The 18,552-nt window shown below is 43.3% G+C and overlaps 1 protein-coding gene across 1 annotated transcript; it reads right to left on the reverse strand.

Moving 5' to 3' along the window:
* Window positions 1–14,457: 14,457 nt before the first annotated feature.
* On the reverse strand, window positions 14,458–16,710 carry LOC146806105 (syncytin-2-like). The gene is made up of 2 exons (XM_085623857.1): window positions 16,599–16,710; window positions 14,458–15,263 (listed from the first exon to the last, which is right to left on the reverse strand). The coding sequence occupies exons 1-2, from the start codon at window positions 16,708–16,710 to the stop codon at window positions 14,458–14,460; spliced, it is 918 nt and encodes a 305-aa protein (XP_085479983.1).
* Window positions 16,711–18,552: the final 1,842 nt, after the last annotated feature.

Consider the following 18,552-nt stretch of genomic DNA (forward strand, 5'->3'; position numbering starts at 1 on the left):
TAGTAATGATTTGTATGATGATACATCTGATTTTGACTAAGCCTGGGCAAAGCACTACGCTACGCTCGCGTAGTTTGCGAAGTTCGCGCTACTTCGCACTACGCGAACTGCACGTAGCACAGTGCGAACACGCGTAGCGTAGTGTTGCGTAGTGCTGCGGTCATTTTTTGCTTGCTCGCGGTCCTCAACGTCAAGTTGGCGACCGCGAGCAAGCAAAATGACATCCCGGCGAGACTTTTCCTTGTTCGCGATCAGCAACTTCAAGTTGTCGATCGCGAGCATGGAAAATAAACCTCCCGGCGAGATTCCCAACGCGAGGAGGTCAGGTTTCTCATTGCGAGTGGTCGCGTATGCTCGCGACCGCTCGCGATGAGAAACTACCAGTTCGCGTTGAGAAAGCTGAAGCTCGAGTAAAAATCTACTCGAGCAGCAGAAAACTACAGCTCGCACTGTGCAAGATGCCATTTTCAATGATTGCACAGTGCCGGTTGCTTGTTCGCACTGTGCAATCAGTGAAAACGACATCTGGCACAGTGCGAACAAGGTACTACGCAGTTCGCGAAGTGCTACGCGTAGCTCGCGTAGTGCGAACTTCACTTTGCGTAGCTTCGCGAAGTGCTACTTCGCGAACTACGCCCAGGCCTAATTTTGACACCATGTATCGCTACTAACACTATGGTCATCATTTCTTGCACAAAGCTGGTATCTCACGTAACATTTCTCTTAATATCAATGGGAACATTGCCCAACACCGCCAAAGGGTAGCTGAATGATATTTGCACAAAAAGTACCTATTTTTCTGGGTTTAATACTCCAGACCTGAGATATTATTATTATAAGCTTGCGCATACATCTGCAAAGAAAAATATGCTCACCAATACAAAACAGATATACTCTGCTTTCTTTATTTCCCAACTGTCTTTACAGGGTTTCGACTTTTGGAGGGACACCATAGACACAAATTCTGTCTGGGGGACTAAAGATTGGCACGTTCAGGGAACTGAGGCCTTATTTAGAGCATGCCTCATATCACAGCAAATTATCTTCCTGAACGACGCAGTGCAACAGACTTCCTGTCTTGGTCTAGCCAAGATCAAGGACTTTAACATTCGTCGGATTCCCTCGCTTTCACACTTTGAAGGTTAGCAAACTGTAACTCAAAATAGTGAGGATACTTTAGATGACATACTACATAATGATTCATACAATTCATCAGACCACAATTGGAAGGGATGGTTGGTTTGGCCTATCGACACAAATAGGTGTCAGTCGAGAGTCAGGGGTACCACTGAAGGGTTTCGTATCCATAGGCCTGACCAACACTACGTACAATGAGAGCACTCGGTTGTGGTGACAATTTTTCAATGGTGGGAAGTTATGCCTGGAGTGGCTAAGAACCTCAACACTGTCCCAGGTGAAACAGCACATGTCCTTACTCTCAGATAACATGGATCTTAAGGATTTTTTGTTAGGTCCCCAGAAACCACGTCAGAAGAGCTTCCTTTATATTTACAAGGAGGTATGGAAAATCTCCCAGCAGGAGGCTGCTGAGAGATTGTGTGAGATTGACAGGGTCAACCTAGAAAAGGCTTTGGCAGTGGTCGACAATGGCATGACCACACTGACATTTAGGAGTTATTCACTGGGCAACATTGTGCCTTCTGCAATAGAGATAATAGAACAGTATTTTTCTATTCTTTAACATGGGCAATCGCAACTGCGATCCATTCTATTATTGAGCTGGACGCTGCACTCACTGCAATTTGGTCACATGCCCTGGCGGTATATCAACAGTACGTCTCTGTTATCTGCATACAACCTAACAGAAAGACAGACAACAATGGTACGAAGAGATACAAATAATCAATGCTGCACATTGAAAAATTGGACCAATTACCTTTTACCTTGGCTGAGCCACCCTCCACAGAATGGTTAATCCATGGCCATATTACACTGCCAGTCATGACATTCCAATTTCAGTACTCTCTACAATATCATCAGGTAGGAAGGTATGAAGCGTTGGGAGAGGGGTACATACATGAATCTTGGGAATTAACGTACAGATTTTGATGCAGGAATGGGGACATTGAAGTTTTTCTCAGCGGTTCAGACTGTAAGAGTTCCTTAAATGGTTCTCTTATGTGTCAGAATGTTTTGCTTCTGGGAGCCTGTAATGCTTCAGTGGCAAACCTATTGTGTCACTTGAAAGGATCCCCAGCTGCTGTGATTCATCCCGTGTTCAAAGTACTCTCGAATTGGATTTATTTAACGTTGAATGATCCAGGTTGTTGCGGGATTGTACCAGGCATCGCACATCTGGTCACAGTGAGTTCCAGGGTTACTTGTTGTATGCAAGTACTGTTTCCACCGACCCACACAGTTAGGGAGGCAACACCATGGCCTTCATTCCATGTTTCCCATATACGGTTTGATTAAAAAAAACAAAAAGGCAATCCATTGTTGACTTCATCAAGTTATATTTTTTTGCAGTTCTGCATGTTGTTTAATTTACTTTGCTATTTTATTCGAAAACTGGATAGACAATGGCAGCAAGGGAACTCTATGCTGCACCACTACGTGTGTTATATATGTTAAAGTTTTAAATGCCTTTTTAGAATCCTTGATTCTTGCCCACCTCTAAAGGCCAGCGACCATCATATCACCCTTAATTTATCAAACAATTTACAAAAATAGAGAGGCAAGTAGCCAGGGTTTTCAACAATAAGTACAATGAATTTAAATATCGAGGAACAAAGAAGCACGATGCAAAAGGCCTTGTGTTCTTTTTTAATTTTTGTTGGCTTCTTTCATTCATTCTGTCGGTATACACAGTTCGGCACAGCCAACACGTTTTGCCCACAATACAAGCTTCTTCAGGGCTGTGAACATGACAAACAAGACTATTAACATTGGATGGTACACAAACATTAAACAAGGCCTACATATACATATTGGTACACAGTCACAAATCCACTTATAGTCACACTTTACAATACATACTATTGACAAGATAAGATTTTAATACACATAATGACATAAACAGATCAATAATGAAAAAAGATTTCTAGTACACATACTAAACTAAACAGATAATGATAGTTAAAAACAGAGAGCTGTGACATAAGTAAAGTCTTTAAACAGTACCTATTGCACAGTGACACATGGTGTACATCAATCAAAAAAGCTCAGGGAGTAACAAAATCCTCCAGTACCTTTATTAAAATGGTACATTATTTAACAATGGACAAACACCATTTCGCATCTCACGGATACCATCGGATCTAGAGAATGATACATTGCAAAAAGAATTCTCCTGTATGGAATTGTTGTACTTATATACCTATCATCTTCTTTTCACACCCATGTCACCACACCACATGTGCATGAAAGCGCAACGCCACCCTGCGGCCTGTGTAGCAGCCAACATTTGCATGTTCACTTGTACCTGCCAACACTTTTCTGATAGAGGGAGAAGCTGTGCCTTTGCCTCTCACATCGCTGGGGAATACTCTTCACTGTCATCCCTCACGCTTCCATGTGCATAAAAGCGCGATGCCGGCCCGCAGCATGGGACACACGTGGGGACGGGTCAGGGCAAAGCCTGGGCCAAGGGTGTGCCATCCATGCCCAGAAGAGGCTGGGCAACCCCCCTAACATCTGGGATTTGGTGGGACATTTGTGAGTAGTTCACCCCTTAATTACGGAATGGCCAAGTGTCAAACTAAAAGCACAGAAGCAGGTGGTGAAAGAGTTAACACATTGGATTCCTTCCCGACAAGAGCAGCGGACGTGCTCTCTAACGAAATCGAACTGACTAAGCAACGCCTCTCATTGGAAGAGGTACAAACTGTTCCGCTCCCTAATGGTGTGGGTACTTCATCAGATTTGTCAAACCATAATATAGTCTCTATTACCCCTGCCTCACCTGGTATTTCTAGGGGCCCTGAAACAGACGCTAGCCCAGTAATAGAACCCCTGGGCAAAAGGAAACGATAAAAGGCCAAAAAACCTACTATGACCAAGTCCATGAAACATATTAAAAACACTTATTTGGACATATCTGTGAACACGCATTTGACCACTGTTCCCAGACCAGCCCCCACTCCCCGTTGATGACTTATGTCTAAAACTGGATCTAATTCTTTCAATTTATCTCCAACCAATCCTCACCAAACTTGCCAAAATAGAGGAGAGCATAACCTTACTCTCTAACAGAGAAACTGGCCCCGGACGAGGGCGGGGGGATGAGGGCAGTCACTGTCAACCCCAACTACTATCTGATTGTTTGGTCCACCTTCCCGCTTGCACTCTGATGCCACAGGAAAGCGCGCTAATAGTGCCGTTTGGGAATATGGCTGACCCCCCTCACATCCAAATTCATAACTCCTTGACTGAGGGCTTGCAAAGGAACTCTGCATTAGCTCCCCAACCATCACAGCCCACACAATTCCAACAGAAGAGGGGCGGCAAATGGGGAGAGTGGGTAGCAATTTTGGGGATAGTAAATGTGTGGGTGGAAGGGTTGATGCTCACTTCGATCAAGGACATACAATCTTCCAGATGACCCAGCCATTTACCAAGGAGAGAGTCTAGATCTCCCCCCAGCAGCATGCCCTTTTGTGATTATCTTAGTCAATATTCGTGAACTGAAATCGGCTCAGCAGGAATCTACTGAGCAGTTAATGCACAAGGTTCTATATTGGCTGACTAGATTCTATACGGGCAGGACGAAATTATACCAACATCTCATTATAGCCAGAAGAGTAAACTGGGTGGGGTTTGCTACTAAAACCATAGGAGGGGATTGTATAGTTATACATTTTAACAGACAAGGACTGGTAGGTGACTTATTGAGAATATTGCCTAATACACGATGACTTGATACAGAGATTTTTGCACTACTGTTAGGTTTCTTCTATAAACCCACTAGGCCCATCACACCTTCATACATTAAGGTGAAGGCTTCTAACTCCTTCTGCACTCTTCCCAACCCCTACCCTGATCAAATAAGTGCTGCCATACCAGTCAGCAATAGATATGACCCACTAAAAGATCTTCAAGTGTGCGACTGACTTCATAAATCCCTAGTAAACCTGCCTGGAAAAAGTGGTTCGACCCTCTCACCAGAGAGACTTGATTCAATAGGAAGTGACCACGAACCCTTAAAAACTATTTCATGGGAGATAGCGGGTTACAGCCAGAAAAAAAGTAACTCTGACTAGCTGGCACTAGTTAAACAACATGATATTTTATGCTTCCAAGAGCTCTAGGAAATTGATAGGATTCATATAGATGGATACCTCTCTTATCAGGCAGCCCCAGTGGGGTGATAGTAACCCTGGTAGATAATACGGCTAGGCTTAAGGTAAAAACATTTTTGAACATTTCATCCTATTACCATATTCTTTTTTGTGAGGGTCATAAAGGTTGGACTGTATCCTTATCAACTTTTATAATAACAACTTTGAAGGTAAAATGGCAACGGTGTTGGAACCACTGGAGAGGGATATTGGTCACCTTAGGAAATCTCAACATAAAACCCTCAATATAGTCCGGATTGGAGATTTTAATGCCCATAACTGTAGTAGGGTTGGTTCCACTGCATGTGGTATGATTGACGGTAATGGGCACTGTCTCCCTCACTTCCGGCATAATGACTATGGGAATACTTTGAACAGGGCCGGACTGACTACCGGGCGTTTTGGAATTCTGCCGAGCAGGGGGCTGATTTCACTGCGGTGGGGGCTCATTTTGTTCATGGAGACCTGCGTGTACTTCGAAATAACTAAAGCAAAACAAATTTCGTTCAGTACACGCAGGTACCCATCAACGAAATCAGCCCCCAGCTCAGCAGCATTCCAAAACGCCCGGTAGTCAGTCCGGCCCTGACTTTGAATAGATTACTAATGAGTTATAGCCTTGAGATAATCAACTCGTGATATTTGAACGGGCCAACTAAACTTTACGCTTTTCACTCAGTCTAACCACTCAATCCTAGATTACATACTGGTGTCAGAATCTATTAGAGCCCCCTTTTCATATATTAAGACAAGCTTTAATACCTTTAGCAATCATGCTGCAATTACTTATCATATGCTGTGTGGACAAAGAAGAAAACCTTCTAAGAATCCTTTACTTAAGCCCTATATTGGAAGGAAAAATTGGGTTATTCTGAAACGGGAAAAAGTTAACTTTCCAAACTTTATTGGGGGAATCGTAGCTAAAACGAACCATGAAATTGTAAAATGTTTAGAGCCAAATACAACAGACAACACCATAGCAGTAGTCTTTGAGCAGATCCTAGTAGAAATTAAAGTCAATTTGCTCTGTCCAATCTCGAATAAGAATTGAAGGGATGTCCATTGATTTGATGATGCTTGTTGAAAAGCACTAAAAAACCTTCATGCTGTTTTGCGATCTAACCTAAGAGATGCCAATCTAGTGAGATCATTATGTCACTCATATAAAGAAGCAAGAGTAGCTAGACTGAGGGTGCTGAAGGAAGAGGTGTGGGAGAAATTACAAAGAGTGGAAACACTAAAAAATAGCAGGGACTTTTGGAGTACAATTAATGCCCCCTTCTTTAGAGAGGAGACAGAGATCACCCTAGCAATGCATGTGACTAAGGAGGCATGGGTACCACACTTCAAAGAAGCTTTTAGGAAAATATGGGAGCTAATTAATCTGTGTGCAGACTTGCCCGTGTCTACCGCAGGAGGTAATACACCCTTTAGCTTGGAAAAAACGAAACACGTTCTAAATCAGTGCAGCAGATTAAAAGCACCTGGACCTGATCGAGTCTCGATCGATTTCTTCCTAGATAACCAGGACCTATGGACACCTCTACTTCTATGTTTTCAACAGTATAGCTCTTACATGTGTTTTGCTGTCCTGGAAAAAGACTGCTGTAATTCCGATCTATAAAAAGGGGGATAAGGCTAACCCAAAAAATTATAGACTGATATTATTATTGGATAGTACAGCCCTAATTAATGGGGCGGTTACTCCTGAATAGATTGGAGGACTGGGCTCTTGAAAGGAACATACTAATTCCCTCTCAGTGCCTTAATTTAAATCTAAATATATATGGCCGCTAAGGAAGGCCACCTTTATATGGCCTTTATGGATTTATTGGCTGCCTTCAATTGCGTGGTCCATTCTAAGTTATGGATAATAATGGAAGCTATGGAAATCAAGATGTTGATAATTAATTTTATTCGTGAGATGTACTCCGATGCTATGGCTTGCATCCGCCATGTGAGAGTCACCAGTGGCATCAGACAGGGGTGTGTTCTTGCCCCTTTTTTATTCGCACTACATACTAATCCTGTGGAATTAGTTCTGGTTGGGTCTACCACAGATGTCCCTTTTATCAACTAATTTCCTGTCCCGATACTCCTCTATGCAGATGACGCAGTGTAGTTGGCACGAACTGCCAACGCACTACAGGGACTCATAGAGGAGTAAACAAAATTCACGAATAACCTGGATCTGAGGGTAAATTAATCCAAGTGCTTCATACTTGTGGCAAGATCGAAACTAAAGAAATTTTCCAAACTGATTAAGGAAGGGCGAAAACTGGAGGTTGTGGATGACTGTAACTACCTAGGAGTCATGTTTGATAGGGAAAACACCTTGCAAAATATTGTGATTAATAGAGGGCTTTTAATGGAAAAAAGTTTTGGAGTACATTGCAGCTTCACAAAAAAATTGGATCGAAACAAATCAAAATAATAAAAAAAAGATCTATGAGGCAAAAGTAGTTTCTGTTGCCTCCTGTGGGCAGCTGTTTGGGCCTAATTGATGTATCTAAATTGAAATGCATAGAGGATGGTTTTATGAAAAGATTGGCATGTGTCCTGCCATCCTGCTCCTCTTACAATTGCCACTCTAAGCTCAACTTGCCTTTCATTATGGATCAGATCTACATTTCTCCTACTCTACTCTGCCACTCAATCTGGAGAAAAGAATTGTTAAATCTAACTAGAGACATCCTGAAGGATTGCCTGAAGCTAGATGGGGTAGGTAAGATTAAATGGCTAAAATATATTGAGACCAACTTGCGGGCAATTAGCTTAGATAAATTATATGAGGATCCGAAGCTATGCCTGACAGTATCAAGGAAAGAACTGAAAGTCCGACTATTAGATAGTCTTGGAAAACGTAGGTGGGAGTTCAGTTGTAATAAGAACACGGTTAAGCAATATTCCCTAGCACCAGTATAAATAATACTGTACTTTCATATCTGACATCTGTCACGAACCCCCAATATAGATATGCATTACTGAGCTTGCGTCTGAAACATTATGCTAGGCTATCCTGCTAAAACAAATTCTATTGACGCCCTCCCTCCCTGCCCATGCGACGTATTGATCTCATAGCTTGTGTGCTACAAAGAAAATAATGGGCAAGCCAATAATACTGTATACATCTACAAGAATTGTTTGTTCTCTAACATGGTTTGTCTTGCTCATTATGATTTTAACTGCACTTTTATCTCACGCAGTCTATATTGGTATGTGTTTTTTAATACCCATAATCATTTTAATACTGCTGATTGTATATTGGTATGCGTTTACAATAGTACCAAAAGGCATAAAGCACCAACTGTGTATACCAGATCACGCGGGACTGGGATAAAGTTCAGGCCGTCCGCAATGGAGCACAGGCCAGCTACAGGGATCCATATAGGCCTGCTGAACCAAAGTACCTTAAATCCTGGTTTGTGGAATGTTGCATGGATCAGCATTGAAGATGCATTGCACAGGCGATACGTTGGTTCAGAGTTTTCGGACCTGTTGTGTCCATGTTGAAGATCCCATTGATGAGGCTTGGGATGGAAAGTCCAGCATTGAGGATGTGGTGCACAGTCCAGCAGGGTGCAGTACAGGAGAGTAGCAGTCATTCAGCAGCACAGCAGTCATTCTTCTAGGCAGAGTATCCACGGTTCCAGAAGTGTACTGAAGTGGTGGTGTCTGCGGTCCAGTATTTCTACGTAGTTGCACCTTTAAAGTGGAGGAGAATCTTCTAGAGGTTTCCCTTTGAAGTCCCCAGGCATCCAGTTTTCCCTGCCCTGGCTCCAGACTAACTACAGGTGGTTTGCAGCCCTTTGTGTGGAGCCTTGACTCAGGTGTAAGCGAGGCTGTGCCTAGCTCCTCCCTCCCATTCTGCAAGTGATGGTCTATCCAGGCAAACCTAAGCTCCCTATTGTGTGTAGCTGCCTAGGAGGAATAAACAAGCCCAACTGTCGGCTACACCCAGTCATGTGATCAGAGAGGCTACAGGCACTAAATGGATAAGGTAGGAAAATATAAACTTTCTAAGTGGCATTTTCAGAACTGTAATTCAAAATCCGACTTCAGTAAAAGTTAGGATTTTAAATTATGATTCCAGAGACACCAAACATGATCTAGTTTTCTCTTCCCATTTGGAAATTACACTAATAAAAATGTAATAAGGCATCTCCAATGTTATCCTTTGGAAGACATAGGCCTTTCAGGAGTGACCAACACATTTAATAGGTGTTCACTACTAGGACATGTAAAACTTAAAAGTACATGTCCTACTTTTTAAATACATTGCACCCTGCCATCTTGGCTGTCCAGGGCCTACCCTAGGGGTGACTTTTATGTATAACAATTAAAGGTTTGGGCCTGGCAAGAGGTTAATTTTGCCAGGTAGAAATGGCAGTTTACAAATGTACGCACAGGATCTGCAATGGCAGGCCTAAGACATGCTTAAAGGCTACTTAAATGGGTGACACAATCAGTGCGGCACACTTACCAGTAACATTTAATTTATAGGTCATGGGCACAGGTAATGCTAAGTTTCTAGGGACTTATAAGTAAATTAAATATGTTAATTGGGTACATGCAATTTTACCATGTTTAGAGGAGAGAGCACAAGCACTTTAGCACTGGTTAGCACTAGTAAAGTGTGCAGAGACCTAAGGCCAGCAAAAATTGAGGTCAGCAAAAATGGAGGAGGGAGGCAAAACGTTTGGGGAAAGACCACCCCAAGGATGACCGGGCTAAGACCTGGTCAATGTCCTAATAGGTCGCACCACAAAATATTGAATCGTAGTGGATCACAATTTGACCTACCTCATAAACATTACATAGGTAAGTCTCAAATTGCAACCCACTATGATTTCCTAAAATTACAGGCAGAGTGACATGGCTAGGGCCAGCAGACCACCATGTCTATGATAGCTTTTAAATAATGCAATGTTTCTTTTTCGAAGGAGCATGTTGTCCTAAAAGAAAAACTGGATGCATTTAATAAAAAGAAAAAAAAATGTTGACAAACTTTTTTAAGACTGGGCAGTGATCCATGGAATGACTGCCTATTCTTAAAAAAAATCACCTTTCACAAAGGGGAAGGAGTCCCTTGAGGACCTCTTCCCATTTCCGAATGGGTTCCCACCTACTTTGAGTTGGTTATAAAATATTAATATTTGTGACCCAATTTTATTTTGCAAAACATGAATACATACTTTAACTAATTGGCAATTGAAAATAACGCCGTTCAACATCCCTTCCAAATAGCCATCAAATCTATACTTACTTACATCTACTTACCTTTTCAATTTGTGCCCCTCTGTGTTTTGCCCATGATATTATGGTAACAAAAAATTATGAAAACTAATTCTGATATACAACAGTGAAACTGCTTGTGGCTTTATCAAGCGTGAATATATTCATAAAGAATAGAGGTTATATGCTTTTCTCACTACAGGTCATAGTGGGTCTTTCCACTTTTACACCTATAAACGTATTTAACATAATTTGGATATAAAAAAGTGCACCTCTATTAACATCTTCAAAATAAGGAGCAGCATTTAAGAAAACAGATCTCTTTTTTTTAAGTTTTAAAGATAAACTTTATTTTTGAAAGAGATGCAACCAAGTACAAACAATCAAATAAAGTAAGATAATGCTAATTTAAATAAGTGAGCTAAGACTATATCAAAGAAAAAGAGACGTAAAAATAATCAAATTAGTTGCATATATGAAAAAAAGGTTACAATAACTGTGAAAGGGAGGAAATAAAAGGAAATAATATGATAGTAACATGACAAAATATGCAATAAGGAAGCAGGAGAGGTTAATACAATATAAAAGGTATCAGCAGTTTCTGAGGGAAAATGGCTCTAAAAATGCAATTAGAAAAGAAAAAAAGAAAAAATGTATAAATAACTAAATAACTAAATAAATTAAATATCAATAAGACAATTCATGGATGTTTGGGGACTTCTTCCAGCAATGGATGATGTTGGGCAAACTTTAGTGCTGAAGCGTCTAAGAAAATAGTAACAGGGGACGATACATGTTCTCTTTTCAGAAGAAGAGACATAGGGGAGACATATGCACGATCTAGTCTATGGTTGTAGCAAACACCATACCACCAGACTTGAAAAGAAAGTTGTATGGATTGCTTCCAAATTTTTGTTATGTGTTGGAATGCAATTGCAATTAATAAATCTACAATGTCCGTGTTACAAGCAAGGGTATGCCAATGTTCAGATAATTTACCTAGGAAAATGTCCATAAGTGAAAAAAAATGAGTGTGAAAAATTACATTGATTTGAGACCACATCTTCAACCAGAATTGGTGAGTGGAGGGACAAGAAAAAAGCATATGATATGTCAGCGTTGGGAGCATTACATGACCAAAAATTTGGGGGTGATTGTGTATTTGAATTTCTGTAAGGACAGTGGAGTAAGCATCAGTCAATTGTATATAAAGAAAAGTGTTTGTGTCGTTCTAGATGATCTTGAGGTTTTACAAACTTTTAGCCATAACTTATCCCAAAAAGCAATTGACCATGACGTGTGAAAGTCATGTTCCCATTGTAGTTCTATGGTAGTTTTAGTTCTGTGCTCGGGGGATTTGTTGAGGAATTTGTAAATAGATGAAGCACTACATTGGCCACTTAAAATGGGAAGAATATTAGGTTGAGACAATAAAGAAGGTGGAGTAGAAGATATTAAAGATAAGGAAGAAGGTATAGTTTGGATTAATATCTTACATTTGTTAGAAAATTATTTTGGCAGTTTATAAAGTGATTGTGCTTCAGAGAAAGTAAGACAAGTATCGTTTGAGTAAAGTTGATGGATCTAAAGTAGACCTCTGTTTCTCCAAGCCTTCTAAAAAATGGGTTTAATGTACATTTTTATAAGGCGATTATGCCAGATTGAAGAGTTGAGAAATCAGTCTTTGTCTGAGAGGTATGAGATCAGAAAGGAGTGAAATAATTTATGGGAAGATAAATATTGTGTCTTGTGGGTAAATGTAAGGGGTTCTTCAAATGAGAAGGCAGGAAGGAAAGAGTGTTCGATGTCATTCCATAATGGAGATGGATCTGTAAAGGAATGATTTAAAGATTTAGAAAGATGTTTAAGAAGAAAGGCATTATGGTAAGTTTGAAAATCAGGGAAATTTACCCCACCATGTGAGAAAGGGAGATCTTAGATCAGAGCCCCAAGGGCGTGGTCACTGGCCCTCAAGAATGCGAAATACCTTCCGTGGGTGATCACAGGCACCAGCTCGACAATTACTGAAATAAGGAACAAAGAAGTGAGATGACGCAGTGGCATTTATTTTGGAGTGGCACATTTTATTCGATTAACACAAGCATGCTAAATATATGAAAAAGGGTTCACGTTACCCAAGCTAAAACCTCAGCAAAAACCTGGCTTCACTCTGCCAGGGAAAGCATTTGAGTATCATAAGCACATACTTTTATGCAATATACTGACTAAAGATAGATGATAAGATGAATCGGTTGGAGATCCCTTAATGATTAATGATATGGCGTATTTAAACCCTCAACAGGTTTAGATGCTCATGCAATGCATTCTTTTTGCAGATAACCGTTTGGAGTAAAGCTATGTCTGTGAATAAAGATCTAGGTAGCTAAAACATTTCAAAGTGACTACATTTGCTACGGCTAAGACTTTGAGAATACGTTTAAGGCAACTTAGGTTGAAACAGGAGCTATCCTAGGGAAGCATAGTGCCCAGAGGCAACCTCAATTTAAGACAAGTAGTCCTCTAAAACTTAGTTACTAAAAGCTGAAATGCAAGGGAATGAGTGTGGATCAAAAATACAGAGCTAAGAAGGATATCTTTAAGAGGTAAAGAATAATCCCCAAATGGGGGATGTACCACCTGAAATAGGCTTTAAGGTCCCAAATCAGATAGGCAGCCGGCTGGAAAACAGGCCTGTGGACAGCACAGAAAAGTTCTACCTTCCAACTGTCGTGTTGGATCTTAAATACCTTGATATGGGGAACCAGGGGTGGACCTGACATACTTTCTGACGCATTTGCCAACAGGTGGCTTGACCGCATGTGTTCCAGGATACAGGAAAGGGTCAACCGCATGTGTTCTAAGACCTTGGGTGGGGTTAGGTGGCCAGGTGGCACAACGGTTGGTAGGTCATGCCTGACCGCAACGTATAAACAAAGAAATGTTGTGATCACGTACATTTTCTACAGAATGCATGTGACCGAGGACCACAAGACAGGTGCAGTTTTCATCAGACATTGCGGTTTATCTTGAGCAAGCTTACTTTCGAAAATAGGGTTTCAGCGATGATAAACAATGTGTCAACTTGTACCAGCTGGTTTTCTGCCTACGTGTGGGTGTGCAATGGCCTTGTAACTGTGGAAAATTACTGTGTTTTTCTGATGGCTTGGGCTTTCTCGTGTTTTCTGGTGCAACTGAAATGCAAGCTCTGAAAACCCCGGGCCTAGTAACTTCTGAATGTTACATACTGATGTCATGGGGCGGTGGGCTTTGGGCCTTGGGCCTCCTATTTGGGCTTATGTATGTTGGGTTTACAGGTTCTATGGGCTTCTATGTGTATTCACTACGCTCAGTGGACATATGGTAACTTTAGCATGTTTTCAGGTTTTGTGTCGGGGAGCAGGGGCCTGACATCAACACTTCATCTTGTCAGGGTAGTTAGGGAATGGTATTTAGGTTATTAAATTGTGGCCCGAGACCCTGCATCATCTCCCTCCTCTTGTTCATTCATCATGAACACATTCCTAAGTGAATATCTGCTGGCGAGGGGTGGTCTCTCGGCTACCGGTGAAATCCATGGTGTGTCGTTGACATAGCATTCAATGTTACCGGGGAGTTGCCCTTGCTGCCTGGCCGCTCCTTCATCAGTCTTGGCACTCAACTGCATGTAGCCTGGGGCTGGCTCACTGATCAGACGCTCATACCGAACAGCAGCAGATGTATTGTTTAATGTATTTCTGCCTGGTGGGAGCGGAGGTGCCGTAGGCGCACCATAGTGTAAGTCGATGGGGGGTAACTCGATCATCTGTACCTGCACTCCAGACCCATCCCCAGGAGGCCTATCCATATCTTCATATTTTGGTGCCTGGTAAATCCCTGTGCTAGCGTAATTCATCCCTACAGCTTTTGTTCTCAGTTTTCTAATTCAATGACTCCCTATCTGAAAGGCGCAACACAGAAATAACATAATTCCAACTATAGGTATTACTAGTTTCAGTATTGCTGTTAGCCATGATGGCATCCAGTCAAAGTCAAACCAGTTTGCTGGGATAATGTCCGCAGGGGCACCTCCCTCGTCGATCATCTCCTTTCCCAAGTTCGTCAACTCCTCAATGGCCCTTGCAATTGATCCGTTGTCCTCGTCGTTTCCCGGTATGAACGTGCAGCACGATTTCCCTATTTTATGGCACAGACCACCCTCTTTGGCGGTCAGCATATCCAGGTAGTAACGGTGCTCCAAGACCATCTGTCTGAGGGGACGTAGCTCTTCCCTAATCGCATTGAGCCCATCCCTAGTACTGTTGATGGCCTTCATGACCTCATACCTGGTAACTTCTAGCCAGCGGGCATTCGCCTTTGTTTGAAATAGGGGAACGGCTCCTCCGAAGAATAGCTGGGCCTCGTTGAAGAGGCGGAATTCTTGGGGAACGTTACTAAGTGCCTTTGCTGCGAAATAGTCAGCTGTTCTCCTGTGGCGGTGCAGGAATGTAACATCACCTGTCATTGGATGTGACAGTATGTGGGAGACGTTTGATGCTGGTACCACCAGGTGTATCTCATGCAGAGTCACCAATGAACACAGTCCGAGCCACTGAGGAGGAAGTTGAAGGTACAGGTGTTCTCCGCAAGCCCAATAGTAGTCCATCAGGGTGGAGGTGCCGTACTGCATATCGAAATTGAATATTGTAGAGTTACAGTCTGTGTTACGCCCAACAGAGACGGAGCCATTGCCTATGAAGCAAAGAGAAGGATTTTTTAATTTAAATGCTTTTTTATGTTTGTACAGTCTGTCCCCACCCCAGGTGTATCTGTTCCCTGCCTCATTCCAAATTTGTGCACAGTCCTCTTCTACATCCCAATCAATATTTTCCTCCCACTCTGTTTCGCCAGACCATGTGGGGCCCAGGGATGCTGCTTTACAGTATATGTAGCCAGCTTCGCTCCACTCATCCTTGTAATATACTCGGGCTTGTACTTCCAGGAGCGTTCTGTTCTGGCATTGACAGTGTGGGCCAGGGAGCCCCCCCGGGTGGGTGTGGCTATGGAGGCGTGGTTGTACATCACATTCTGCCTGGGGTGTTGCAATTGAAATGTATTTCATTTGCCTAAATCTCTCTGCTCGACTATCCATATTGGGTATATTTTTCCTGTACTTCTCTTGTATCATCCGCTCTATTTCCCCTTTGTCAGAAGTAACCCTGAATATCACTTTGTTGTTGTCCCATTCTGTTGTGTTTACAAGTCCAACCCATATTTCAGCCCCTCCTACTATCTGAACCAACCCATCAATTCTGCAAAGGTACAGGTGTAATAGGCACATCACTGTCTGTGGTGGAACTTCTTTAGGGAAAACTAGTCTGTCTGCACCTACTGCATGGGGGACATATGAACACACATAGCAGGACTCATTTGAGATCCTTTTTCCTACGGCTGTCATGTCCCGGCACCATGAATTTTCTTCCAGGGAGGAGTGTACTGAATGATCTCTTATGGATTGCGGTAGGCTGAGCATAGGCCCTAGGCCTTCCTGTATTCTCACGAGGTGTCGGAACGTCTTAAATGGCATTCCCTTAGGCTTGTGTCTCTGGTCGATAGGGAGACCATGGATGACCCGGTGGTTTGATTTCCCTATATATGGGGAGATGGGGGCGAATCTGCGGGCTCTGTGGCGGCGTGACGTGTGTCCATGGGCTGCTCGTGTTTCCGTCGAATTGGCAGTCTTATCCCAAGTGTTCCCTCTGTCGTCTAGTATCAACATTGGGGGCTCGGGAGGTGCAATGGTGTGTACGTTACTGGCGCTAGTGTCTGGGAGTTCGGGGCCTGTCGTGTGGTGTGTGGCTGTGTCCTTGTTTCCGGAGAATCCTGTGCTATGTGTCGTTATATCTATGCTTCGTGTGACCGCTGGTGCAGTTGCTAGGGTGGTAGGTAACATGGCATCAGTGGATGCTCTTGTACCACTATTGCTTATGGCATGATAGCTCTTTACAGCAAGGAAAAAGATATACCAATTAAATGTTGCTAGTGCCACTCCAATGATAATACAAAACAGTACTATAGACAGTATACATATCTTTGCTTCACGGCCACTGTATTCGTGGAGCAGCACGTGAGTGTCCTCATCTTCTCCCTCCACAGTGGAGGGACAGCCGCTGTCTCCATTCAGGGGGACGCTGGCCATTTCCATTTCCTCAGTTAGTCCATTGTCTATTGTGGCGGCGGGGCAGGGTCGAGCCGGACGTCTTTCCTGTGGATCCATGCCTTGCGCTCAGCTATCCGGACAGCCGTTGGGGATGAGTCGATCACTTGGAAAGGTCCTTCAAACTTGGGGTCCTTCCAACGCCAGACGTGCTTTCGGATAAAGATCAAAGTTCCAGGACGTATTGGTGGGAGCTCCGGATCGGTGGGGCCCTTCTCCTTCCTCTTGGATACCTGTACAGAAAGGAACTGCGCAGCGCGGGTTAGTGTGCACAGGAATTCGTAAAGCTCAGCTTTAACAATCTCAGAAGATGACTCACTATCCGTTTTGGGCCTTGTGGGAGGGACAGCTACATTTATGGATCGTCCGGTGACAAGTTGGTGGGGTGTGAGGTGGTGATCCGAACTTGGTGAGTTTCTTAGTGAGAAGAGGGCAAGTGGGAGGCAGTAGAGCCACTTTTTGCCGATGGTGGCGCTGATTTTGCTAATTTTGTTCTTGAGTAGGCCGTTGAGGCGCTCACAAATGCCATTACTTTGGGGGTGGTAAGCAGACGTCAGTTTGTGTCTGATGCCTAGCATCGTGGTCAGGGAGGAGAAGATGGCATTTGAAAAATGACTTCAGTTATCTGTCCGGATGGCCTCAGGGATCCCGAAGCGGGAGATGACATCACGGAGTAGGAATGTGGCTGCTGCTTTGGCGTCGCAGTGGACGCATGGTCCAGCTTCGATCCAGCGTGAGAATAGGCAAACTACAACAATGAGATATCGGTAGTTTTGACACCGATCAATCATATCGACATAGTCGATATGGAGCTCTTTGAAGGGGCCAGAGGGTTTGGGGATGGTGGAAGTGACTGTTTTGAGAGTCGGATTTGGTGAGTATTGTTGGCAAATGAGACATTTATTAACGAAGAGTTGTATTAATTCGTAGGCGTTGGGAATGAACCAGTCTGCCTGTAATGTAGTGGACATGTTATCTCGGGAGACGTGAGCAGGAAGGTGGAGTTGGGCTAGTGCCACCTGCAGTAAAGCTAGCGGCATAACGGGCTTTCCTGACATGGTCTGTCTGTAAATGAAATCTGCAGGGTCCTGCTGTACTCCCCTCTTTTTCCATAACTCTTTCTCTTGATGTGGTGCACTTTCTTGTATTTCCCTGAGGTGCAGTTGGGCGATCTTGTCATATTGTTGCGTGTTGTCCATAGGGCAGGCAATGCTAGAGTCCAGTGTCTCGTTAGTCGTGTCTGTGTGTTGTTGTTGAGCTACACTATCTTCATGTGTTTCTGTCTGCTCTACTGGAGCTTGTGTGTCATCATACGTGGAGACCTTGTCTGCCGGTGTCAGCGCTTGGGCAAGGAGGATTGGCGTGTTATGAGTATGTGGCCACGTTACAGCTGGGGGGCCTCTGGCTGCCGCTTTGGCCGCCCAATCTGCCAGAGCATTCCCTCTGGAGACAAAGTCATGTCCATTGGTGTGTGCAGCACACTTGACAACAGCTACCTCAGCTGGAAGTGTCAGAGCTTCAATCAATTCTTCTAACAATTGCTTGTGACATACTGGTGTTCCGTCTGATTTGAGAAATCCGCGCCTTTTCCAGCGCAGTATGCTTGAATGTGTTGTAGTTGTGACGTATGCAGAGTCTGAGTATACTGTGAGGCGGTCGTAGGCCCCGTGTTGTAAAGCGGCAATTAATGCCACCAACTCGGCAGCTTGGGCCGAGTAATGTGGAGGCAATGTTATTTGCTGTATAATGTCTAGGGAGTCAGAGGACTCGTGCTGCTGGGCCCGAACTACTGCTGCTCCGGTATACCTGATCCCTGTTTCTTGG

This window comes from Triturus cristatus, chromosome 8 (genome assembly GCF_964204655.1).
Source record: "Triturus cristatus chromosome 8, aTriCri1.1, whole genome shotgun sequence".
NCBI lineage: Eukaryota > Metazoa > Chordata > Amphibia > Caudata > Salamandridae > Triturus > Triturus cristatus.

Bases quoted from the DNA above. Each gene is read 5' to 3' on its own strand.
- LOC146806105 (XM_085623857.1), bottom strand. From the start codon at position 16,710: ATGGCCAGCGTCCCCCTGAATGGAGACAGCGGCTGTCCCTCCACTGTG. The intron at 15,264-16,598 runs GTATACTGTCTA...TTTGCTTCATAG, and splicing joins TGGCCGTGAAGCAAAGATAT to GCAATGGCTCCGTCTCTGTT.